This window comes from Neovison vison, chromosome 6 (assembly GCF_020171115.1).
Source record: "Neovison vison isolate M4711 chromosome 6, ASM_NN_V1, whole genome shotgun sequence".
NCBI lineage: Eukaryota > Metazoa > Chordata > Mammalia > Carnivora > Mustelidae > Neogale > Neogale vison.
In genome coordinates this window covers 153570310-153597629 of record NC_058096.1, presented here as the reverse complement: position 1 = coordinate 153597629, position 27320 = coordinate 153570310, and the positions used below count along the sequence as shown (strand labels likewise).

Sequence of the window (27320 nt, the reverse complement as noted above, 5' to 3'; positions counted from 1 at the left end):
ACTGGACGCTTTTGCTGTGTGCACATTACCAGGTATGCCAAGAAATTGGCAAATAGTCTACGCCCTGCCCCCTCCGTCCAGCATGACTTCTGTGCACACATATCACTCCTGTTGCACTGAGTTTCCCCATGACATTTCCCTTGGTATTGACCTCATTGCTCCTCCTCCTTTCCTTTCGCCACCTCCCTCATCTCTCTTTTCTCTCCTTATCCTACCATATTGTGTTTTTGTAAGCTGCCTTAAATCTCTCTTGCAACAAAGCAGGCTCTTAAGTAAATATGTATCAGAGAAAATCACAGAAACTCATAGTGTGAAGTAACGGAAGAAGAGAAGGACCACCGTTCCGCCTACCAGAGCTAAGTGAGCCAAATTTACATACAGTCATGTTGATATGATTAAACTTCTCCAAACCAATAGGGCTTCGTTCTATATCACAAAAGCATGGCAAATCAAAAAGTGGAATAGATTAAGGTTGTGGGGGTATGATTTTGCACATCACATGCAAGCTATAATCTGTAGACATATGTTTCATATCTTGGAGCTTTTCCCCTCCCCCACTTTGATTAAGAGTCCAGCATTATTCATATCAACCCATATTTTCTTTATTTAAGTGCACAGAATAAAGTGATTCCTCACTTGTATTCAAAATAAAACTTCCATAATGAGCACAAATAGCTCACAACGTAGTCAGATAATTACTCTGGTTTCTTTCCCCTTGTAAAAACACTTCACAGAGTTCTCTGAACTCAATGTAAGTGTAATGTGGACTGAAATTTCTAGATCAAGCATTTTCAACATAAGATCAAGAGCCATCAGAACAATGTTTTTTTAATCCTACTTGCATGTTAGGAGAACATGAGAAGCTTAAAAAAATAACCGTTGCTCTTACCCACACCAAAGGTTCTGATTTTGGGGTCTGGAGTCAAGAGCCGGCACTGATATTAAAAACAAACAAACAAAAACAAAAACAACAACAAAAAACAAAACACAAAAGAAAACCCCAAAAAACTCCTCACAGAATTCTGATGTTAGCTATGATTGAGAACTGCTATACTAATAGCTTTTGAGTTATATAGTTGATTTTAAGTCTTGCCAGCTTTTTATTTTCCTTTTTAATGAATAGTCAGCATAGAATAGCAGATACCAATATGCCATTCATGTAGTAATGATGGGTACTATTCCATGAAATTCCTGTTTCAGTTTCATGTATAAGGTGGATAGTGTCACTATTTAAAAAATAATTTCTTACTGTGGACTGTCATCAATCTTTGAAAAACACTGCTTTAGATGATCTTTAACGGAGAAAGTGTGTTGATAGCTGCCTAGGGAAGATCGGAAAATCTTCCTCTGTCCTAAGAGAGAAGCCCAAATGCACTATTTTTAAATGCTTGTAGGGCACCCAGAGATATGTCCAAGCGATCTCTGTACTATCAAATGTTTCTTACCTATTTATAGAAGCACTTAACACATTCTCGAAGACACTGGGCCCAACTTTCGGCTCTCCTATAGTCAACCTTGCTGCTTAAAATTATTAAGTTGCATTTCTTAAAAAAAAAATCTTCTAGCTCAGTCTCCTCATTTTTAAATCAGCTCATCCTGACCCTTAGTTAGGGGTATTTACAGGAGAGTTACACTTCATTAGTAAATCGAGGATCTCCAGTCTGGCACTAAATTATTCTATCAGTGTTCTAAAAATCCCCATCAGGACTGTAGGCCTAGCACTTCAACAAAACTTTCTGGAATCTTCCAGGAGGCTTTCTGGAAGGGGAAATGGAGCTTTGGTATTAACACTAAGTGCCTAGATATTTCAGGATAATGAGTGGTTTTAACCGTTCACATGATGGGAATGTAGAAACCTTATCAAGAAGACTGGAGAGTTTCTGGCCTCACTGGCCCCACCCCTGGGAGAGGGGACCGCTCCTCCCCACCTTGTCATCTGCATGATGACTCAAGTGTTTCACCACAGGGCACAAGAGAGGAGGGAGGGTTGTTCATGAATTCTTCTGGAATTCAAGTACAGACATCTTAAATATGAGCAAACTTCCACACCAACCATCTTCCAGAAAACACACATGACAGAGGGGAGTGAGAATTGGAGAATTACTTGAAGATCTAGGCAGGGGTTGATCTAGGGATGATATTAATGTCTCAAAAATGAGATAAAAGGAGGGCTGAATCAATTGATCAAAAAATAATTCAGAGCTGCCAACAGAAGCCTTTAAGTCTGGATGTGAACCTTCTGGAGATACTGAGGGGGCCAGTGAACCACGACGTGTCTGAAACTAGCCTTCAGATGGCAAAGGAAAAGGCAAATGAGAACTCTGATCTGGTGGGGAGTTTGGCGGGGAGAACTGTGGCCCTTCATTAAAAATAATAAGCTTTCTCTCGAGCAGGATACAACACCAGATTGTTTTTAACAATCTTCTGCTCTGACAGCCATGAAAAAGCCTCATGCAACAGAAAGGAAAATGAATTAAATAAATCAGTCCAAAAAAGAAGGGTCAAAGGCATACCATGAGAGAAATAAAAGATGTCCATCCAAAGAATCTGCAAAAGAAACAGTACATATTTTGGATTGTAGATGAATGTGACCAAGGCAAAAGGCGGAAATACCGTCCACAGAAGCCCAGAAAGTTGAGGCCTCCCTGATTAAATTTGAAGGCCAGTTCTATGAGCAGATCCTACAGCAGAGTTGAGTATATGAAACCCACACTCTGCTGTCAGTCAGTAACTGCACGAGACTAAGGGAATCAGGTGGAACATACACAGAGGAACAGAGTCAGGTCTCCAGGGAAGGCAACTGCAAAGATTTTGTCGCAAGTGATTTTGGTGACCAGATCTCATTCTTCCCATAAAGATTTGTAAAGTGTTGTATTCCTTTGAAAGTCAGAACAGGAACACACGTGGGAATGAAGAAAAAAAAAAAAAAAAACAGAGAAAGTCAGAAATCATGGATGGACATTGCCCTGAAAGAAGTGAAGGGTTGTATTCTCACTTTCCTACTTTGTAGATCAAAAGCTATTTAGACAAATGAATGGTCTGGTTTTCACAGATTTCAAACACACCCATACAAACAGAAAACTGGGGTTCCCCTGTACTTGAAGGCTCGAAATGATGTTATTTTATTTATTTGACAGAGAGAGCGAGAGAGAGCGAGAAGAGAAGGCCCAAGCAGGGAGAGCTGGAGGCAGAGGGACAGAGAGAAGCAGGCTCCTCGCTAAGCAAGGAGCTGGACATGGGGCTCGATCCCTGGACCCTGGGATCACTACCTGAGCTGAAGGCAAATGCTTAACTGATGGAGCCAGCCAGGTGCCTCTCAACTTGGTTTTCTGTAGCTACTGGCAGATGCATATCATTAAAAAGGGGAGGTGGATGAGAGGTATAATATGCTCACTGCATAAGAAGTGAGGGTGTCTAGAGTTGACATCTTGTTCTTCAGCTTGCTTGGGGAGAGAAGGAAAGTGAAGGAAGAATGGGTGGTGACAGCTGGGGGTCAGGGGTTTGAGAATTTGTAGGAGGAAAGGAGTGATGATCAGGATTTTGGCCAAAGACTGAGAGGTATTCCCGAGTGACATTAGTTCATTAGATTTTCATGGTATTCGTGAAGGTGGGCAGAACACTTCTCACTATCTCCATTACGTTGATGAGAAAAATGAAGCCCAAGATGTTAAGTGACTTGCTTTGAGCTCTGACAACGGGGGACTGAATCAAAAGTAGAGACCACATCTGCTGATTCTCACTCTATTCTGCCAGAGCAATAATGAAGTTGAAGTTGAAGTATATGTAAGAACCTGTGAAAGTTCTCTGACCAGTCATTCTTATTATGGCACTTAAGACCATGGTGACCTGCCCACTCTTTACCTTTCCAGGCTTCCTAGCTCATCCCCCGCCAGTTAACAAGCTGCAGCCGTACTGAATTCAATCCATCTTCTCTTCTGCCTCGCTGCTCCCCATCTTTCAGCTCTCTGGGACATATTTCTTCTCCCGAAGAGCTCTATCTAACATCTCCGAGTCAGTGAAAGTTGACCCTCCTTTGTGCTCTGTAGACTTTGTTCTTAGCCCTAGTCTAGCACCATTCTGTAACTGCCTGTTTTTGTATCCCTATGTCCATTTTAAACTTCTTAGGGATAGTGATTTTCTCACTAAGCATTATATCCCCTGTGCCAAGCCCAGCTTTTGGCCTATACAGAGCCTCCCAAGTGTTTTATCAGTCAATCAATCAAGCCAAGATCAGAAGGTAGGATCATTTTTAAAACTCTCCATTGCATTTTAGATTACAACCAAGCCCTTCTGCTACTGATAAGCTAAATTTAGTTTTGTGCATCCAATCAACAAATGTTAGCCAAGATGCTTAGTACCTCTATGGGGTTGGGTTGTATGCCCAGGTTTCTCATAGTGCTTGTCATGTAAAAGGTCCTCATTACATAATTTCCTAATAAATTAGTACAAAGATGATTAATATACCAATTTCCTAAGGCATTTAGACAATTGTCTTACATGTAAATAATGATGATATGGGACAGAATATGGAAAGAGCCATATGGGAATAATTTGGGGTAAGCTATTTCTTTGGCTAAGCTAAAAAACAGGATTGCAGGGAGTGAGGACTTAAAGGAGCCCCGTGTAATCGCTGACTCCTAGGAAAGAGAAAGCAGAATTTGATGTAGCCTGTGGAAATAAAAAATGGCTTGACTCATCTCAACAAGAAAAATATGCAACCTACTGGCTCATTTTATATTTGAAGTGATGCCCTTAAATATCACCATGTTTCATTTGATATTCAGAAAAATATCAAAATGCTGTAGACAAGATGCCACCACTAGTAGGACAGAAGTCACATTTGTGGGAACAGATTAAGGGTCTGCAACAGGACTGTTGTTGTTTTGATCTCCAGTTCAGTGTGCTCTTGATGGGCCGTCTTCCATCTCGCCTGCCTCTCTGAGGATTCTTAATGACATGTATTTAAGGGTCTGCTGTAGAAAGAGCGAAATGTCATGGATACAGAGTTCATGTCCTTCATCCCAGCAGCCTTGGTTTGAAACCCAGCCCCACCACCTAAAAGCTACCTGATCTTGGGTAATTAACTGAAGCTCACCATGTTGCAGTTTTAAATATATGAGCCTATAAAATCTTCCCCTTTCTACTTAAGCTACTTTGATTGCATTTCCTTTATTTGCCACTGCATGAGTGCTAGTACAATAACTACTAATTCCTGAAAACTGTTTGAGATGATATCACAGTATAAAGCAATTTGTATTCTTATTGCATCTATGTCTCTGGAAATCATATACCCAGTATTTATTGTCCAGCTAGCATTAAGATTATAAAGATGAGCCAGATAAACACGGTGCTTCTCTTTGATGGTACAATAATGACTAATTATTTTCAAAAACATTAACTTTCACTCTACTTATTCCAAAATGTTCTTTTCTCTGGGGAGCTGAACATCTTCTCTTAGTCGAAGTGTATCTTAAAACTAAAGACATCTCATCCATTTTAATACAAGGATACAAACTAAAATGCAAAGCAGGAACTTTCTGGTGAAAGTTTTCATTTATTTTCGATAAAGTAAATCCCAAGCCTCCAGTTGTTCTTTATGAAGCCTTCCCAAGGCAGGAGGATTTTTCAGTGTAATGAAATTAATGGTGTCAGGACTGGAGGACAATCACTCATTCTGCGGCATGCTTTTTTGGCTCTTCTCTTCTCCATTTGCCTATGATGATGCAATTTGTCTCCTGATAATGGATGGGCTTCCTTTCCCTTTCAATCACTAGCAAGAAGCACTGAAACTTGCTCAAGAAATGTCCAAAGTTCATCTGTGTGGGGGACTTTTTTTGAGTCTTTTATGGTTGATGAAAGTAAATTTATAGTCATGATGCAAGTACAAGATGGTGTGTGTGCTTTGTCCTTAAAATGTATGCAGTGGCCTTTTAATGTTAAAATATATGGTTAGGCTGCAGTTGCTATGGAAACAATAACCAAATTGTCTGACCTTTGAGGGTAGGGAGATGCAGTGGTGGCAGCTGTGATCAGAGCTGAGGATTACTGATAGAATGAAAGTAGAGATTAAAGAGAAAGGGGCTCTTTATACCTTAATGTTCAGATGAGAGCAATCTATTCTTCCCCTGTGTCTACCAACAATATCCATCAGAGCAAGACTGAAGACTTCCAGTATTCCTTTGTTTATTATCTTTATACTATTTATTTTGGGACCTGGATGAATGGAGTTTTGAGTTCTTGATTATAGTTGGTCTATAATTTTTTTTAAAAGATTTTATTTATTTATTTATTTGACGTGGGGGAGAGAGAGTGAGATCACAAGTAGGCAGAGAGGCAGGCCGACCAAGCAGAGAGCCCAATGTGGGGCTCGATCCCAGGACCCTGAGATCATGACCCAAGCTGAAGGCCGAGGCCTAACCCACTGAACCACCCAGGCGCCCCTGGTCTATAATTTTTTACGTAACATAAAATCATGCTTTCTGGTAATGGCACACATTATATCCAGATTGGTATCCACCTATAACAATGTTACTATTAAGACAGCAAATGCATGGTTTTGTTTGGAAGGTACTGAGTTGATTAGTCAAATGAATACCTTCTCTGTTCAGAAGAGGTCACTTTCTAGGACCTCTGTGACCATCGGGGAGTTTCTCTGTGGTTTCCTGCATAGTACTGATCCTTTTGTATTGTTAAGATTTAGAAAATGCTCCAAATGAGAAATTCACATATCTGAGTTTCTTCTGTTCATACTACGTGTCAGGGGAATGTGAGGACATGGGGATTATGGGAAGTGGTATCATCACCCATAATTGCTTAGGGAGGGTCCTGTATGCCCAGTACAGTGTTAAGCTCTATGGACATGGACATAAATAGGAAATGATTCCTGCCCTCAGGAACTTGCTTGACTACACAAAGAGAGAATATATGCAAACTTCATACTGAGTAGGGAAAGCACAGAGCAAAGCCAGCAAATGCAGCCAAATATAGAAGGAAGAAGTGAGTCCAATAGGAAAGGCTGAAGGGAAAATATAACTCGAGATGGGACCCAAAAGAAGGGCAGACCTAGATAACGAGGAAAGACCTTGTTTGGTATTAGTAAACTTAAGAACTTGTAATTATGCTGCATGTACTTTTTGAATGTGTCAAATATTATACTAAAATAGAGGTAAGGTCAAGCAAGTGATCTGAGCAAAGATACATATGGGGCCTGATCTAGTGGTTAAGGGACTTTGAGTAGTTTGGTTCTGTTGGGGAAGCAGAGGGTTTTACTAGGTATTCTGTAGCAATGAGGATGTTCACATGATTGTGGGGACTGCAAAGTACAATGGGATGAGCAGGAGGGAAGTTGAAGGTAAAGCATAGCTTGAGATGGGAAATCTGGGAATATGTAAATACTAGATGACACTGAATGCAAAATTTGAGGTCAAGGTGAAGAATTTAGAATGGTAATAAACAGGGTAAATTGTCACTTACTGCTTAGAGAGAAGTAACCACTCAGTAAATGCGAATTAAATTTGGTTGCAAATAAAACCCATGCCAAACCAACCCAAAAAACCCTTTGGATTTGTGGGTGATGTTTGTGGTGGTCATAACTTGCTGGCTTCCACTGAACTCTTTCACAGCTCTTTCTTCAGGATTTGTATCCCTGAGTTATTATCACTTTTGGCCTTGTTAATATGAATATGACTTAAAAAGAAGGGCCTACAAGTGCCTAGTGTTTCACCTACGAAATTATATAAAGTATGTAAAAGATGTTAGATTTTTTTTTCCCAGTATGGAGCCTTGAGAGGGTTATAGACAGATTTTCTTGCATCTTGAGAAATTGATCCACTTCTATATTGTACAGGTGATGACATGGTCACCTCCGAGCTTCCAAGTACTCATCAATAAGTGTGTGAAGATGCACTTGAGATTCTCAACTTGGAGGTTGTTTTTTGTTTTTTTTCCCAAACAAAATAGGTAACACGTGTCTCAAAGTTAATATACACATCCTGCTTCCCATGCAGGGCCGTCAGAGTGAGAGCAGGTGCTTTGGCACCAGGTGGTAGAACATCCTGCAGGTTTTGTTTGTGGGTGTGTGTTTTTAAAATCAAGTGTATTCTAAAAATGGACAGTTTTACAGCCTCTCTCTCTGTCTTTCTTCCTCTCTCTCTCTTTTCAAAGGACCTTCTTAAGAAATGCTACTCTGCCAAGGCATCTTACCTCTTCCAGCAGGACAAATTCTATGACATCAGCTACGACACAGGAGACAAGTCTATCCAATGCAGCAGGAGACCAGATGCATTCAAGTTCTGGATGACTTGGAAGGCCCTGGGCACATTAGGCCTTGAAGAGAGAGTTAATCGTGCACTCGCTTTATCTAGGTACTTGCCTGTGTGTGTTTGTGTGTGTGTATATCTGTAACAGAAAGACTTGATGGAAATAACATTTGCAAAGTCTATACACGTTCTTTCTTTTGTCATTTCTCCTTTCATCTAATGACCATTTTCTCAATACCTACTACAGGTTAGCAATTGTGAACCAAGCAGTCCTACACCCACCCCCTGGGATCCCAGCCCAGTAAGAGATACATTTAGGTGGCAAAGCTGTTAAAATATGAGTGAACCAATTTTTGATAAGTGTGGGTACATGGTGCTCCAGGAGCACTCAGGAGGGTACCCTAGTGTGTGTGTGTTTGTTTTTTAAAGATTTTTATTTATTTATTTGACAGAGAGAGACACAACGAGAGAGGGAATAGAAGCAGAGGGAGTGGGAGAGGGAGAAGCAGGCTTCTGGCTGGGCAGGGAGCCTGATGCAGGGCTCAATCCCAGGACACTGGGATCATGACCTCAGCTGAAGGCAGACGCTTAACGACTGAGCCACCCAGGTGCCCCTAGTTCCCTAGTGTTCTTGAGGGGCATTGGCAGAAGCCCTGGAGGAACTGAAATTTAGCTAAGACCCAGGAAACAAAGTGAAGAAGAATGGTGCAGGCAGAGGGAGCACCAAGTTCAAATTATGTGACTTCAAAGACCTGAAAAACAGGTGTGTGAGAACGCAGGGCTAGACTAAAGACTCAAAGGTAAAGGCAATATGGAAATGTTATGGTTACTTGTCTCATTGTAACATTAGAGACAAAACTTTTGAAGCCACTTTCTGAGACATTACAGAAGCCCGTAAGATACAGGTGGTGGACACTTGCCAACCAAACAAGACTCTTTCTCTAAGTGTGGATCAGTGGGTGCACATGGGCAGGCCGCCAACAGATTTAGTTTGAAATGTGATTTGTTGAGCCTGAACTACATAGGCTTAATCTTTTTGGTGTTAAAAAAAAAAAAAAAAAGTCAAACATTTAAAGATGTAAAATACTTAAAAATAGGGAGATTTGTCAAAATCTGGATTTTTGGCTTCTCTGGAAGGATCAGAATGCTCTCAATCCCACATGGTGACAAACCACTGAACGTGTTGATGGCATCTAGAGAAACACTCCCTGTACTTCCTCCTGTTATTTGCAGCCAACCTGGACTCAAAACCTAGCTCTACCAATTACAAGTGAGGTGACTTGGGCAAGTTTCTGAACCTCTCTGTACCCCAGTTTCGTCCCAGTAAAATGGAGATCAAATGGTGTGTCATTCAAATAGTTGCTATGAGGATTAGATGAATCGATATATGCAAAACACGAAGGGCAGTGCCTGGCCTGTGCTACATGCTTTATGAGTTTTGGTTTTTCTTACATGCTTGACCACTGTAGGTATGACCACTATGGTCTCTGGTTTGGATTCTCTCTCCTTCATACTTCCTGTGCACATTTCACTGGCAAAATCCTGAAGTCCCTCCTCAGAGATTTAAGACAGTTTTCTTTTTCCAGACTGGGAGTTGTAGGGGTGCTCCATGCAACAGCTGTCTGAAAACTCAGGGTCTTAAAACAGCAATTATTATTTATTCTCAGACATCTTCAAGTGGGCTGGAGGGTCTTTATCCCAAACTATGGTGGCTGTAGGGGTGGGCCATCTACTCCCCACATGCTTTTCCTCTTCTTTGGATTAACAGGAAGCCAGAATGTGTTCTTGTAATGGAGATAACAGAAGATCAAGAAGGCAAACCCCATTATGCAAGCTGACTTTGAAGGCCTGATTGTATCATATCTATTGGCATTCCAATGGCCAAAGCAAATCACCTGGCCAGCCTCCATGTCAAGAGGCAGGGAATATAATCTGCCTTTTAGCAGGAAGAACTGCAAAGTTACACGGTATTGAACTTGAAAATGATACAGCCAGTTTTTTACGAGCAAAATGGGCTTACTTGGGAATGGCAGAGGAATTGCAATTCGGGACATGCAAATTACGGCAAATCATAAGCAAGTCTGGAGAACAAAGGAGATGAGCTCGCTTATAAAGGAGAATGGGGGAAATCCAGAGGGGCTGCTTTAGGCATAAGTCCATTGGATAAGACAGAGTGATGGCTTCTTATTAGCTGAGCCTTTTGCTAGACAAAGAGAAAATCTTCCCATTTGCTGTGGTAGTTAGATAGGCTTCTTCCTGTTGGAAAATCCAAGGTATGCCTCTTCCTGTTGAGGTCTGCAATTGATGTCGAGTTGGTGGGGCATGAAAACTTCATCTTCAGGACTTCCTGAGTCCATTTCAAATGAGGTTTCCTTTATTCTCTTTCATTATGGCTTGGATTAAGGACAGGTAAAGGGCAGGCTTTGGTACTTTCAGAAGAGTGTTAGAGAAGTTGGCAATTCTAGTGATTGTGGTTTAAAAAGTAGTTTTAAAAAATCTATAAATATGTATCATTTAGGTCTCTTTAGGTGGCAAGCAACAGAAACAGTAATTCAAGATACTATGAACAAAGAAATATAATTTATTATGACATGTTCGTTATAAGCTAGTATAATGATGACTTCTGGAATGACTTATCTAAGGGCTTAAATGATATCACCAGGCCTCAATCTTTCTCCATCTTTCAGGGTTGCTCTTTTTTATGTTGGTTTATTCTTATGGAGGAAGATGGCAACCTGGAGTGTAAGATCTCTAGCTTCTGTCTTCTTGGATTCAAGTTCAAGGTCCAAGTGAAAGTGTGCTCCTCTCTCAACAATCCTAAAGAAAGTTTTCATATCTGAATGAGCCAAATGTCCATCTGTCATCAGTCACTATTGTCAGGGAAATGTGTTACTTTCACTGGTCACTCTGTCACATGCCATCCCTTGGCACTGGACAACGTCAACTCCTCCTATGGAAAATATCCTGAAACTAGGTGAGGACTATACCTTTATTAGAAGTAAGGTTAATGTACTTCCATCAGAATTAGGGAGATAATTACCCAATGGTAAGAAAAATGAAACTATCCACCATAATTATTCATAGTTTCTGTTCAGTTAAAATAAAAGTTCAGAAAGCTCTGTTTCCTTTTTTTTGTATTATCTCATACTACTTAAGTGTGGTAGAATCTCTGTATTATTTTATCTAAGCTGCTAAGTAATTCATTGACAGGTGTCTTAAAAGAAGGCTAGATATAAATATTTGATGATCATATTTGTTATAAAGTTAACATTCATCTCAGGGTAGAATTTAATTTATAGTCTAAGGATACTTTCTAATTTTTGCAGAGAAATATCACAGGAGGATAAATGTTAACACTTCAATTCAATTCAACAAACACTTATTGTTTGTAAATGTTTGTCAAGTTGAATTGAATTGAATTAACATTTCAGCGAGCATCACTGCAGACTCTGTGACCTATATCTAAATATTTGGAAAAATAATCCCTCCTCTTTCACGCTATTACTCATCATAGTTTTTTTGTTTTGTTTTGTTTTTTGCCTTAACTTTTCACAGTTTTTATTACCCAGCCCTCTCTTCCTAGGGTGGGCAAGGTCATCCTGTTCTCCTACCCCTAATGCCAAGTAAATGTTGAGTCCTTTTCTTTTTCTTTTTCTTTTTTTTTCCTTTTCTTTTCCTTTTTTCTTCTTCTTTCTTTTTTTCTTTCTTTCTGAGAGAAACAGAAAGACAGAGAGTGGGAAGAGTGGGGCAGAGGGAAAGAGAGAATTTTAAGCAGGATTCATGCCCAGTGCAGAGCCTGGTGTGGGGCTCAATCTCACAACCCCGAGAGAATGAGATGAGCCAAAATCTAAAGTCAGACGCTTAAAAAACTGAGCCACCCAGGCGCCCCTATTTTTATTTTATTTTTGGCTGAGCCCTTTTACACATGCCACTTGGAGTGAATATGAAATTATAAACTTAGAGAAAGTTTCTCTAGGATTAAGAACTATATCGGGACACCTGGGTGGCTCAGTTGGTTAAGCAGCTGCCTTCGGCTCAGGTCATGATCCCAGCGTCCTGGGATCGAGTCCCACATCGGGCTCCTTGCTCTGCAGGGAGCCTGCTTCTCCCTCTGCCTCTGCCTGCCACTCTGTCTGCCTGTGCTTCTCTCCCTCTCTCTCTCTCTCTGACAAATAAATAATAAAATAAAATCTTTAAAAAAAAAAGAACTATATCAAGTTGGCAACATAAGTATTTTTATGATTTTATTTATTTTCAGATTGGCTAATTGGTTTGTAGTTCTCTTTAGAAAAAGAGAAACGTTTTCTTAGAGCTGGGATCTACTCTGTTTGAACCCATGTATAGCAGTGTCTTGGAAAACTGGCTCTCAGGAGGAAGACACAGAATCCCCAGTTTGTTACATCTGTCAATCCCCATGGTGTAAATATTCCCACTGTGTAAAACTGCAAGCTATCAACACTTTTGATTTATAAAATTCCTAAATATTTAACATGGGCTCTCACTAGCCAGTCCATAGTAGCTCTGGAACACCACTGAGTAAGTGAGCCGGTGTAATCAGTTCAAACCACTGACTCTTGAGAGTTCAAGCTCCACTGGGAGCTGACTGTAGGCCACTGACTTGAAAAATGATTCTCATCCGTGTTCAGAAGGCTCTACCTGGCATAATGTCTATAATCTCAGAATTAACATTGTTTTGTTTCCAAAGAGTATAATTTCCTTCAGCAGATAAGAATTAACAAAGTAGGGGCGCCTGGGTGGCTTGGTGGGTTGGGCCTCTCCCTTCGGCTCGGGTCGCGATCTCAGGGTCCTGGGATCGAGCCCCACGTCAGGCTCTCTGCTTGGCGGGGAGTCTGCTTCCCCCTCTCTTTCTGCCTACTTGTGATCTCTGTCTTTCTGTCAAGTAAATAAATAAAATCTTAAAAAAAAAAAAGAATTAACAAAGTAAAGCTGCACATGAGAATCGTGTTACTATTTGAGCTGCGCACTCATTACCAGCAGCCTGTCCAACCAAAACACCTGTCCCTAGACCCTCTGTCAGATCTCTCAAATACTGGACAGGCTGGGCAGCTCTTTCTCCACTGACCTTGCAGGAAAGGTTGCTCTGACTGCATAGAAAGAGTATTCCATGTTTCTGAGTCTAAATGGAGCTTAGTTTTGAAATTTGTATATTGACCTTAAGACTGAAGGACCGGAGTTTGATGGAATAATGGTTTGCCATCCCCCTGATCAGAGATCTTGCTCTTTTCCCTTGGGAACACAAAAGCAGATTTTAAAGGACAAAGATTCCTATTTAATAAGTTGTCAGAATCTAGAAAAAAAAGGGGAAAATTAGTGCCCGGAAGAGCTCTAAAGCCTTTACTAATTACCATTTGACCCTCATCATTCCAATTGCTGAGAGAACTCTTATCTCAAGAAATATTAATGACTAAAAGCTTGCTTTCTCCTTGGGTTGTTTGAAAACCAGTGACATCGGGAACTGAAAAACAGCAAGCAATTATGAAGCATAAATGAAATGCAGACGGCTGAGGTTTAAAACCACCTCGGGCACCAGGCAGGTGACCGTGTACCCCTGGTATCTGCTTAGGAAAGTTGAAAATGTTTTCCAGTGCCCAGGGCTACCTGTTGCTGGGGGCACCTTGTAGGCCTCTGCTGTGGCCCTCAGGTTAAATGGTTATTCAGTAAGAGGTAATTTTTCAAGCAAGCCGAGAAAAGTCATGTGTGTAAATCTTTTCAACAACAACAAACAGCTCAAGAATTCCCATTCGGCTACTTGGTTAGATCTCTAGTGTATCATTTATCCAGTCCCTTGACACACAATCTCTTTAATCTCTCAGATGGCATTCATTTCACCGACTTGCATGAATACTGAGGGATTTCTTGTTTTCAGTGTGGAAAAGGTGAACAGTTACCCAATGGCACTTCTGTGCTTGTGTATTTCTCTAGGTGACGGGAGAGGGGGAGTCTACAGGGCTACGGAAGGGCCAGTGTTTTCATTTTATCTTTATATTGGTCATTTTTCAAAACCCACAATTGCAGGAGAACGTAGCATGTAGGTGTCTGTGATGAATCACACGCATCGTGCAATATGTTCTAATATATGCAGAGCATGAGGAAAGCAGATGGAGAAACCTCTCAGGAGCTCTGGAGGCTCTGTGCATCAGAAAGAAATTTCAAATGAGGAGGTGAGACTGGGAGAGAAGGTTGGTCCAGAGTGTTCCAGGGAGACTCCGAGTAGCTGAGGAAGGAACTGGAAAGGCTGCTTCCAAAAAAGAAAAAATACCCTACAAAAGGACAAATTAAAGGCAAAAACAGACCTAATCACCGAACGAATCAGAGAATTGAGAGACTTCGGGGTTGGAAGCCTATTTGTAAGCAAAGGAAAGGGAAGTGTTTGGGAACAAGATTAGCATTAATGTCTGCTTCAAAATCAAGCCAGAATCTTCATACAAAGAGTTTTTGTACCCTGTAGGATTGGTGAAAATTCTTGCTAATGTGTAATTTTTTCGCCCTCCCTTCTCTCTTTTTGCCAAGCTTGGCAGGAAGCAAAGTGATGAGTTTTTAAAAGCTATTATTGTTTTTTGAACCCATTTACCTGGATGCCTTTTGGTAGAAGTGGTTCCTGGTTCCTGCATTATATCTCCAGACTCAAATGTACATCTTTTTCTGGTTTGTATCAGATAAGAAGAGGTTCTTTTTTTTTTTTTTTGAAATGTATTTTATCTTTAGTCTGTTTTCATGTATTGAAAAGAAAAATTGTGAGGAACAAATCATTCCTATGAATGTGGGCAGAAGTGACTCAAACCTTATTTGGATTCCCTCCCCCAAACTCCTTTTGCACTTAAACTTTTATTTAAGAAGAGAGGAAGGTACCTTATTGAAGAAGCACTTCTCAGCTACCATCTCTGAAACTGCTCTCTGTGGGATAATAGACTTCCAGAAGATCTTAATGAATGTTCTTCCAAAAAATATTTCCATGCTCAAATATGTTTGGAAAGTGCTAACTACTATGTTATTTCTCTCTCAGAGTTACAGCTTTCCTGAGGGGGCCTGTAATAGAGAAACATTTTTAACTTTGTTTTTAACAGTTTTTTTAAAGATTTTATTTATTTATTTGATAGACGGAGATGACAAGTAGGCAGAGAGGCAGGCAGAGAGAGAGGTGGAGGCAGGCTCCCTGCTGAGCAGAGAGCCTGATGCGGGGCTCAATCCCAGGACCCTGGGATCATGACCCAAACTGAAAACAGAGGCTTAACCCACTGAGCCACCCAGGCACCCCTGTTTTTAACATTTTTAACATGCAGACACTGTTTATTATTCACCCAACAGCCATTCTCCCCCTTTTTCTTACTAAGAGAACCTTGATTTTATTTAGATAGCAACAGTATAGCTGGGAACAGTGGTCTAAGCCAATCTCCATTGCCTGTAATGAGTTTACCCCTAAACTCATAAGAATATGACTCAGCCTCAGTCCCGAAGATTGAGGAAGAGTTCTTTGAAGGCTTCTGGGGAAAATACTCTTACCTCAGTAGAGAGAAAGGGAGAGGAAAGACTTTTGCTCCAGCCCCCTCTCCTCCTTCTTGGACATGCGTCGAAGGCTGCGATGCTTGGAGTATGGCACCCATCTTGAGAACATGAGGCAAGTCATTAGCACTCTGAGCAAGGCAGGCTGAAATGGTAGAAAAGGCCTGGTTCTTATGACAGCATTGAACCATCCAACCAGTTCAATAAACATCCTTATGTGGGGTGCCTGGGTGGCTCAGTGGGTTGGGCCTCTGCCGTAGACCCAGTGGTCTCAGGGTCATGGTCTCAGGGTCCTGGGATAGACCCTGCGTTGGGCTCTCTGCTCAGAGGGGAGCCTGCTTCCCCCACCCACCTCTCTGTGCCTGCCTCTATGCTTGCTTGTGATCTCTCTCTGTGTCAAGTAAATAAATAAAATCTTAAAAAAAAACAACATCCTTATGAATTAAGCCAAGTACTCTACTAATTGTAGACAAAAATAATCGAACTGGCATGCCCAGCATTGCTCACATTTATTTGGCAGTTGAACTTTTTTATGTGGGAGACTTATTAATATGGGTTGGCATGGAGCATAGTTGGGGGTTCCCGTGGAAGCCTTTATTGTAGTTCTAATAGCGACCCTTCACCCGAATCACCCCCACTCTCAACTCACCCGAAGTGTTCCACTCTGTGCTCTGAGAGTGGCTTCAGTAGGGACAATGGCCCTGACACAAAGCCTGGGTACCCATAAGAGGCAAAAAGCAGAGTTTAAACTGAAATGATACAGCTCTGTTTTAGGATGCCTTTCTCTTGGGAGCAGCATTAGCCAATTTGACAAAAATAGCCTAAACTGAGACTTTCGTGTAAGTTTCCCACAGCCATCATCTGTTGGGGAAGGATTTGACTCACCTAGTCTCACATTTCTATTTCATACAAGAGGAAACTGAGGCAGGCTCAGGGAAGCTAAGGAATTTGCCTAGAGTCACAAAGTTGATGAGCTGCACAATTAGAATCTTCTAGAGTCAGTCCCAGGATTTCTGGAGGTGCAAAGCTTTTCCATAGCCTCGTGGTGTCCAGGAGTAGCATAGGCTTCTTCAGGATGAGGTGTGGTATTGCTTTGGAGTTTACAGATTGCCTGTATGTGTTTGTGTCTGAGAAGCTGAAAAAATATGGTTCTCAAGCTTTCCTTGTATTGACAGGGATTGTATTCGACTATTATATTTGTGCTTTACATTTTTCTTTTTTAAGTTTCCTTTCAAAAATTACAGGGGGACCTGGGTGGCTCAGTGGGTTAAGCCTCTGCCTTCGGCTCAGGTCATGATCTCAGTGTCCTGAGATCGAGCCCCGCCATCGGGCTCTCTGCTCAGCAGGGAGGCTGCTTCTCCCGTCTCTCTCTGCCTGCCTCTCTGCCTATTTGTGATCTCTGTCTGTCAAATAAATAAATAAATAAATCTTAAAAAAAAAATTACACAAGTAACCACATCTATGAAACTTTGCAAAAAAATATAAGAAAAGAGTTGTTAACTACCCCATTGTATTCTATATGTCCCTTCCCCAGGTAAACACTAAGAATTTATTGTGTACCCTTCTAGTCTTTACTCTGTGGGGGGGATATATATATGAAGATATATAGATAGAGAGATATCTATCTATCTATATATGGATATGAATTACTTCTGCATTCTTTTTGATAATTTCTTAAAAAGCAAAATCATATTATTGACAAAATCATATTATTGACAATTTGACATATTGACAATATGACAAAATCACATTATTGACATATTGTTGACATATTATTGACATACTGAGAAATGTCAATAATGAAAGCAAGTACTTTGCTTTCATCTCTTGCTAATACATCATGAGCATCCCTGCGGTTTAATTGAAGTAGATGTAATTTATTCTTTTTAATAGCTGTGTCGTATGACGTTATTTTGCTGTAATATGTTTTATTTTACCATTTGCCAATTTCTGGATTTAAGTCTTGTTTCTGGTTATTTTGTATGAAATACATGCACACATATTTACACATAGATTTAGGTAGAATTACATATATGCATGATTTTACTTAATTCTTTTGAAATAACATTCGTGGTTAGAAAAGCAGATTGTGTTGTTTCAGTTTTCTTGAAATTGAGGCCCAAGAAAAACATTTTTGTTGTTTTTAAATATTAATTTAATAAATATAGTGACATGATCATATTGTATGTAATTTTTTTAAGATTTATTTTTATTTATTTTTTAGATGGAGGGAGGAGCAGAGGGAGATACAGAGAGAGATCTAAAGTAGTCTCCATGCTGAGTGCAGAGCCTGGTGTGGGGCTCGATCTTACAACCCGAAATCATGACTTGAGCTATAATCAAGAGTCAGATGCTCAACCAACTGAGCCACCTCGTTGCCCTTTCCTGATAGTTATACCATAATTTCATATGATGAATGGATCCTAATTTTCAAAGCCAATCCTCATTCCTGGGGTGTAATGTTTTTTCTTTCTTTCTTTCCTTCCTTCCTCCCTCCCTCCCCTTTCCAACCCTCTCTCTTTCCTTTCCTTCCTCCCTTCCTCCTTCCTCCCTCTTTCTTTCGTTCTTTTCTTCCTTTTTCTTTCTTTCACTGTTACTTATAAAATCACAAAAAATTATTTTGGCAAGTATATTTTTGTCAATAGCCTTGATCATTTTCTTACATTTTACCCCCAAATCTGAAATACTAGGTCTAGGGTTAGGAACCTTGCAAGGCTCTTGATCAAATCATTTAAAACCAGTTATTTTGAAAGGCTCCTCTTTTCATATAGACTATAACCAAGCCCAGGGAAGAGGTGCCCATGTTGCTTTACTCTATGTTCGCAAGGTTATTTTCATCTATCCTTGGTCATATTCTGCATCTCTTATATCTGTGCCTTTTGTTTATGGCATGATAGTTCTTTTTTCCCTGACATTGGAGATGACTTCATAGACATTCTGTCAGTGGTCACAGCCCACTTACTTTTAACATGATCAGTCCTTTGACCCTCTGTCCTGGCCTTGGAATACACAATGTTCAGCTTCCTTGATCTTAAATGAGCTTACAGGTAAGACTATTCACCAAAAGCCAGCTAGGTAATATAAGTACAGTGTTAAATCCCCGTCTAGGACGTGAATGTGAAACCCACATAGTCAGAGATGTATCTCCAATCTATTTTAGGTGGTTTTCATATTGGGGTTAAAGTCTGATGCTAACATAAGTGATAAACATCACCTCATCCAAAAGATGTATCTTTTACTTGGGTCCTCGGAGTCCGCTGTGGGTTCAGGGATATCTGCCTAAATCCATGTTTATCCCTATCCCCCTGCCCTTCCTTATTCCTAAGCCTGTATTTCTAAGCCTTATCTCTGCATTCTGAAATAACAATGTTTTTGTGTTTCACGCGTTCTCATGGAGTTGTTAGATGTTAGGGTATAAATATTATTGTGTCTTTCATTTTTAGGTACCTCGTAGAAGAAATCAAGAAAAGAGAAGGATTCAAGCTATTGCTGGAAGTAAGTGATTATGGAATTGTGCTCGTGATTTTGTCAGTCAACAGGGATGAAGGTGGCAATTTTCAAATCTGTTATATTTCGTTGGTTTTTGTGTTGCAGACTTAGAAACAAGTCATTAGCTTAATTCATGGAGTCCATTATGTTAATTTACTCTATTAGTGAGTATTTTGCCTTTGTTGGATTTGCAAAGAACACACTTGCATCTAAGTATTGAAAATTAAAGTGCTCAATAATAATTACCAAGGATAATACTGAATAAATATATAAATTGCATGATGATTGTACTGTGAATATTCAACTCTGCAATAGTGGTGCCTACATGTGAAAAATCAATTAAGTGAATGTACAATAATGCATATAGTTTTCTCTTTTTATAAAATAATGAGAGCATATTAGCTTTGGAGCAATGGGAAAATAAGTCATTTCGTGGTTGGACTGTTTGCTATTATATAAAAATAAAATGGTTGCAAAGATAGAGAATAGTGGGTTTTTTTCCCTAAAATATATAGAAATTATGAAGAATCTTCTTTAATTCTGATATTTAAGAAATATGAAGTATGGGCTGTTCTCTTAGATCTCCTTATAGCATATATTTTATAGCAACTTTTAAGAAAGATTTTATTTGTTTATTTGACAGAGAGAGAGATCACAAGTAGACAGAGAGGCAGGCAGAGAGAGAGGGAGAAGCAGGCTCCCCACTGAGCAAAGAGCCCGATGCAGGGCTCAATCCCAGGACCCCAAGACCACGACCCAAGCCAAAGGCAGAGGCTTAATCCACTGAGCCACCCAGGTGCCCCTATATAGCAATTTTTAACCTAATGTAAACATCACCTAGAGATTACAACCTTAAGAACTTTTTCATACGTAAGCAATCTGCCTAACTTTTGGCATTCATTTATTCAGCAAGATTTATTGATCAATTACTATGTGCCAGGCACAGTTCTAGGTATTGCAAATGTAAGACAGGGAAATTCCCTTGCTTATACTCAAATGGCAAGTGACAGGGAATAAACAAGCAAATTAATACCTAGCAAACTTCAGGTAGTGAGATGTGCTAAGAAAACAATAAAGCAGGTTCATGAGAGAGAATTGAGTATACAAATAAAGAGAGTTACAGATGTGGCAAGTTGTGTAATAGAGACAGGGGTGAGATACTGGAATGACAAGGTGGGTGGTGGTTGGGTGGCCTGTTTCATTTGGGGCATACAGCTAGGGGTCTCTGAGGTCTTTTTTTAAAGCCGAGACCTGACTAATGGTAAACAGTATGTCATGTAGATGTCTGAGGGAAAGACGTTCTAGATAGAATGAATAAACAACTACAAAGGCTTCCAGCTGAAAAGAATTTTATGTGTTTGAGGAACCAGAAGAAGGTATATTAAACGAGGGGCAGGGGTGCAGGTGGAGAGGTGGGCAGAGACCGGAGCTGGTGGAGTCAGGTGGGTCCTGGTTTTGGCTTTTATTCCAAGTGTAATCAGTAAAGAAGTTTTATGGAGACAGGAGTCTGAATTCCATTTTATTTATTTAGTTTTTAAACTTTTTTTTTTTAAACTTTATTTGTTTAAGAGAAAAAGAGAGAGAGAGATAAGGGGCAGAAGAGAGTGGAGCCCGACATGGGCCTTGATCTCAGGATCCTGAGATTATGTCCTGATCTGAACTCAAGAGTCAGATGCTTAACTGACTGAGCCACCCAGGAACCTCTCCCCAACCCCAACACCCCCAACACCCCCCACTACCCCCGCCAAATTCCATTTTAAAAGATGATGCTGGATGTCCTCCTGAGAAGAGAGGAATGGGGCAGGAGGGAGGATGTGAAGGGCCGCCAAGAAAAGGGCAAATCAGACAAACTGAGATGCCGTTGCAGTGGCCCAGGTGAGGTGTGGTGACAGTCCTTCTATCACTATCTACAAAAGAGTCCAAAGTTCCTGAAAAACAGGGACATGAAGGAACTTACACAGATAACAAGAAAAACCATATTTAAGTGACTTTCTGGGAACACCCCAAAGAAGCAAAAAGACACATTTAGAGGGTGGGACATTCTACAGGATAGCTGACCTGGTTTCTTCAACATTCCGTGGTGTGAAGAAAAATTACGGAGGAGGGAGTGATGATCACAGGGATTCACAGAGACTGAAGAGGTTCACTGACCACGCGTAACGTGTGGGGCTGTCAGAATCCCAGTTGAACGATTGTGAACAGTCGTTTTTTTTTTTTTTTAAGATTTTATTTATTTATTTGATAGACAGAGATCACAAGCTGGCAGAGAGGCAGAGTGAGCGGAAGGAAAGCAGGCTCCCCGCTGAGCAGACAGCCCCATGTGGGACTCAGTCTCAGGACCCTGGGATCATGACCCGAGCCGAAGGCAGAGGCTTTAACCCAATGAGCCACCCAGGCCCCCCATGAACAGTAAATTTTGAAACAGCTGGGAAATTTCTAATGTGAAACTGGCTATTGGATAATACCAAGGGATTACTGATAATGGTATTAGGTCTGACAATGGCATTAAGACTACATAAGAAAATGTGTGTATTTTTAAGAGATGCACACTTAAGCACGTAGGGGTAAAACAACAGCTCTAGGATGGCTGGGAGTTGGAGTCCGGGTGACTTTTTAAATATTCTTGAGTTTAAGTTGCCTTCTTTATTTCCCTGAGGTTGAGTTTCCCTCCCTTTTTACAAGTTTGAATTACTTCCTTTATTTCTCTGGCTGCGGGGGCCATGGTGCTTATGGAAAGTGCTGTATACCTTGGAACTACAATCTTTTGATAGAGCTGAAAGAAGTGAAAAAAAAAAGGTGAACTGTTTTAGAAGCTATTTATATATTCTTCCTAAAGGCTTAAAAATGAAGGGAGGAGCCTCGCACCATCATCTTTAGGGAATTGCAAATATTCACGACCTTGTAATGCAAGTGAAAGTGGGTTTTCATCCTCAGGTAGCCTCCTGTCCTGGCTATTTTATTTACGGGAGCCAGATGGCCCCAAAACAGTGAAGGTGGCTTTCTCAACTGTACTCCAGAACCAGAACTCCTTCTTACAAGGGTATTTGTATGTGATCCGCATTTGCCTCTCTTCTCTGTGTTCCATTTGGAGAAATAATGTAAATTTAGACCTTGAATCTCACATATAAGTGTCAAGGCAATTACCCCTTTTGTTAACAAATGCTTACTTTGGATTGATTAAATATAACCCTAATGCATACTTAAGAGGAGAGAGATTTGATTATAGTCTGTGAAACTAAGTCTTTCAGTTTAGGAAAAATGAAAGCCTATAATTATATATATATATTTATATATTTTTGTATGTATAAAATTTTACTTATATTATATGTAATAAATAGATTTATAATGAATACATCTATTCATTCACTTTTTTAGCAGATAGAATGTTAAGTGGAATATTGAAAACAGGTTTTGGGGCCCTCCGGCTTCTGTATGAACACAATAAAACCAAGTCTCCGATACTTGAATATCTTTTCCTGAAAAGAGCAAAAGTAATGCATTATCTTCTTGAAGATGACTGAAAGTTATCACTTCAAATGAATTCTACATTATTCATAGGCCCCTGAAAATCATGTCTCTGTTTTTCTGTGTAAGAACTAAGATCTAATAGATGTTTTCCTAGAGGTACATTCATTCTTATACTATCATTCACATATTTTATTTTTATCTCCTGGGAGAGTCCTAATTATTCAACTATTTGTTTTTCTCTTCCTGAGTTCCACATTAGGAAGAATTATTTAGGTTTCACAGACTTGCCAGATTATCGAGGAGCTTCAAGGACATCCAGTCACCTTCCTGCTCAAGGCAGGAAACTTCTCTTGACAGTAACCATAACAGAAAGTCAACCTCTTCCTGAACACTTCCTGTGTCAGACAATTCACAGCTCAGTCCTCCTCCCCCGACCTCTAATTATTCATATTCTATTACTTTTTGACCCCTCCTATTACTATGTATCAAGCATTTTGCCATTTATGGTTATCTTTTTATCTAGTTTTATTAGATTGCAGTACTCTTCTAATCACAAAATCCAATGCACATTCTAAAATCTCCATCTTGTTGGACTTCTGTAGCATCTTACACCATTAGCGATTCCTTCCCTCTTGAAATGCTCTTTCGTTTTGGTTTCTTTGAATTTCTCTCCCAGTTTTTCTCCTTTCCATGTGACTTTTCTTTTCTTTTTTTTTCCCTCAGTCTCTATGTGAAGGAGGTCTGTTCATCTGGGTACCCGGTTAGATAATATTTTCTACTCTTCTGCCTTTAGTTCTTCACTGTGTCTACATACTCCCCCTGAAATGTTTAATCCATTTCTAAACTTTGTTATCATTGACTTCAATAATGGCTCTATCCTTGTCTTGTCTTCTAAACTCTGGTCCTTTGTACATAGGCATGTCCTGAAATTTTCACTTAGACTCCCACAGGCACCCCAACTTCAGTTTTTTTTTTTTAAAGATTTATTCATTTACTGGGGGGAGAGGCAGAGGGAGAGAAAGAATCTCAAGTAAACCCTGTGCTCAGTGAGAGCTGACATGGAGCTTTATCTTCTGACCTTAGCTGAAACCAAGAATCAGACCCTCAACCGACTGTGCCATCCAGGCACCCCTCAAATTCAACATTCCTAAAGCTGAAGTGTAGCCATTCTCTTCTCCCAGATTCTACTCACTGGAACTATGATCCATCCAAACAAAAATCTTGATGTTGTCTTCACTGTCTCCCTTCCCCTTCTCTTAAATGTATCTTGAGCCCTTTTCTCCACTCCTGAAGCCACTGCCTCAGTTCAGGCTCCTGTCACTCCTCCAGTTCGCCTGTCTCATAACTCATCCCCTTCCAGTCTCAGATGCCCTCCTACCCATCTCCACACAGCAGCCACACTGGGGCCTTTCTAAAATGAAATCTCCTCCCTAGATTGAAACTCTCCCTTGAGTCCACATTGCCTCAAGCCCACACTCCCAAGCATGGCAGAGGAAGAAGGCTTTCGTGAAGTGATGCTCATTTCCATGTCCATCCTCACCTCTCTTCACCTTATTCTCTATCCATTCCAAATCCTTGCCATCCCTCTGTATACATGCACTTCTACATGTGCACTATTCCTGCTGCCAGAAATGTTTCTTATTATGGGAAATTTCTTTTGTAACTCTCATTCCTGTACCTAGTTCTATTACTAGTTCTGAGTTCCCAGAGATGAGCATACAGTGTAAGTTATTTTACTCATCGTCACGTCTGGTCCAGTATCTAGGACACAGAAAATTCTGCTTATGAATTGAACATTTCAGTTATCCTTCTATGGACAGACCATAATTCTTGAACATCCCCCTCAAATACTGTATGCAGAAATAGCGACGTGTCTCACCTAGTACTGATTTAAATGTGACTATTCATCTACTTGAAAAGGACATCTCTTTCTACCAAACTAGCTCCAGATAATAGTTGCTACGCTAATAGGGTGCCTGCTGTGTGCCAGATACAGTAGTAAATATTGGAAATAATCTCTGTGCTCATCAAACTGCCTCTGTGCAGTAGCTGATAGGATCTCCATTTCACAGATTAGGAAGCTGGAGATTAACATGTTCAATTCTTGTCCAAGCAAAGACCTACTGAAATTGGAATTCAAACCAAATCTGAGTGACTCTAAGACCCAGATTTTTTGTGCTCCTCAGTACTGCCTTTGAAATTTTTTAGTAGTTTCATCAGATATTTAAAATCAAAAGCTTAAAGTCCATTAAAATCCACCATGCCCCCTTTCTTCATTCTATACTTACATGAATATGTCCCCCATCTGCTAGATTCTGCATTTCTACTTATTAAAATGCCTAGTGCTAGCTTTGTCTTTTATTATTATTATTGTGATCTAAAGACGTTGTAAGCAAAGGAGATGAATTTCTTTTGACATGACATGGTTTTAGAGAATGCCAGCTACGATGTCTTGGTGACCTTTGACATCTTTCCCCAAGGGGTCTCCTACCACTTGCTCAGTAATCCTTGCTGGAATTGACTTCAAAGCTGCCTGCTTTATTTCTTAGACTGTATCTATTTTTTTCTCTTTGAAAATCAGGATAGAATGTGTCCATCTTTTTTTAGTGACACTCTGTACTTCTCCATGAAATTTTAAATTTTATTTATTTATTTTGACGGAGAGAGAGATCACAAGCAGGCAGAAAGGCAGGCAGAGAGAGAAGGAGAAGCAGGCTCCCCACTGAGCAGAGAGCCCGATGTGGGGCTCGATCCCAGGACCCCGAGACCATGACCTGAGCTGAAGGCAGAGGCTTTAACCCTCTGAGCCACCCAGGTGCCCCTCCATGAATTTTTAAAGGTGTGACAATATTTTCACTGCTATAGGTGTTTTTGTACCCTTCACTATCATTTGTCTTCTGTAGACACTTGGATTTCTTTTTATGCCTTCTCAATTTTACAGTGTTAGAATACATAGACTCAAGTGTTCCTAAGACACCCAAGAGGTCAGGCTTTCCTATACAGGGGGAATGAACTGGCATATGAACGGTTCTACTCTGAAAATACTCCTTAGTACTCTTAAGGCTCTTTGACGAAAGTCACTTTATCAAATTCAAGCTGGCAAAGAGAGAGGAAAAACTCAAATATGTTCCTTATGAATATTCAAAGGGATATTTTTTCCAAATTTTAATAATTTTGGAAATGATGACAGTAAAGGTATTCCACCAAAGGAAGATCCAATTTCCTCCAATCAGATGATGCATCAAAAGGACTGCCTCGGGGGTTCCTGGGTGGTTCATGTCACAATCCTGGGGTCCTGAAATCGAGCCCCTTGTTGGGCTCCCTGCTCAGCTGTTCTCCCTCTCCCTCTGCTGCTGCCCCTGATTGTGCTCTCTCTCTTTCTGTCAAATAAATAAATAAAATCTTAAAAACAAAACAAGGGGCGCCTGGGTGTCTCAGTGGGTTAAAGCCTCTGCCTTCAGCTCAGGTCATGATCCCAGGGTCCTGGGATGGAGCCCCCGCATGGGTCTCTCTGCTCAGCAGGGAGCCTGCTTCCTCCTCTCTCTCTGCCTGCCTCTCTGCCTACTTGTGATCTCTGTCTGTTAAATAAATAAATAAAATCTTAAAAAAAAAACAAAAAACAAAACAAACAAACAAACAAAAAAAACAATGAGCGAAAGACTTTACCAGTTTTCAAATGCCAAGGCACTGAAGCCACACCCTTCTCAAAGAAACCAGGCAAAAGGATTCCTAAATATGTCACTTCAAAAACATCAAAACAGAAACTAAAGAAAACAAATTTAAAAGCTGACTTAAAAGGCTTAGGTCCTAACTTATGAAACATAGGACAGATACGGTAGTAGGTAAAAACTACTGCAAAATGATTTATGGTGTTGCCATGCAAATGATAATAATGAGTTAATGATGTATTAGTCACGGTCCAATAAGAAGACAAAAACTGCACAGTAATTTGAAGTGGGAAAGTACAGTATAAAGAATTATTGTACCTGCTTCAGCAGCACATATACTGAAATTGGAATGATACAGAGATCATTAGCAAGGCCCCGTGCAAGAATAACACACAAATTTGTGAGGCATTTCATATTTAAAAAAGAAGAAGAAGAAGGAGGAGGAGGAAGAGGAGGCGGAGGAGGAGGAGAAAAAGGAGAGGTATTAAAGATGATTGCTTCATAAGGGAAAACAGAAAATATATTTCTGTAAAAAATACAGAAATATCAGATATAGAAAACAGCCACCACTCCTAGAACTAGGATAGAGCACCTAGGCAAGAGGCTACTCCCTCCCAGGGCTGAGATCCAGTCATAGTAGGAGAGACACAGTGTGTCTCACTGGAGGGCAGAGAATTCACGGAGACATTCCCCCTCCCAGGATTTGCCCGGAATCTACCTTCCAGAGTGCTAGAGGAAGCCATTTTTCAGAGCCGCACCTTGAAACTCACTCAAGCTACCCACAGGGGGGCCAGAGAAGCCATTCAAAGCAAGGTGCCTTGCTGGCACCCCTTGAGGGAAGTGTGCCAGAAGAAGCCATTTAGGGTACCTATCAGTCTGCTCTGAAGCCATCTGAGGGGGTGGTCCCAGGGGAAGC

General features: G+C 40.4%; 1 protein-coding gene and 1 non-coding gene across 2 annotated transcripts in view; both read left to right on the top strand.

Moving 5' to 3' along the window:
- GADL1 (glutamate decarboxylase like 1) overlaps positions 1-27320 on the top strand; it is a 137624-nt gene that overhangs the window by 54056 nt on the left and 56248 nt on the right. Inside the window, exons 11-12 of the mRNA XM_044255196.1 lie at positions 8164-8363; positions 19223-19274. Coding sequence (XP_044111131.1) covers positions 8164-8363; positions 19223-19274 — 252 coding nt within the window. The remainder of the gene's footprint in view (positions 1-8163; positions 8364-19222; positions 19275-27320) is intronic.
- Positions 26723-26824, top strand: LOC122911012. Its single transcript, XR_006385355.1, has one exon. It is a non-coding gene; the product is annotated as a U6 spliceosomal RNA (small nuclear RNA).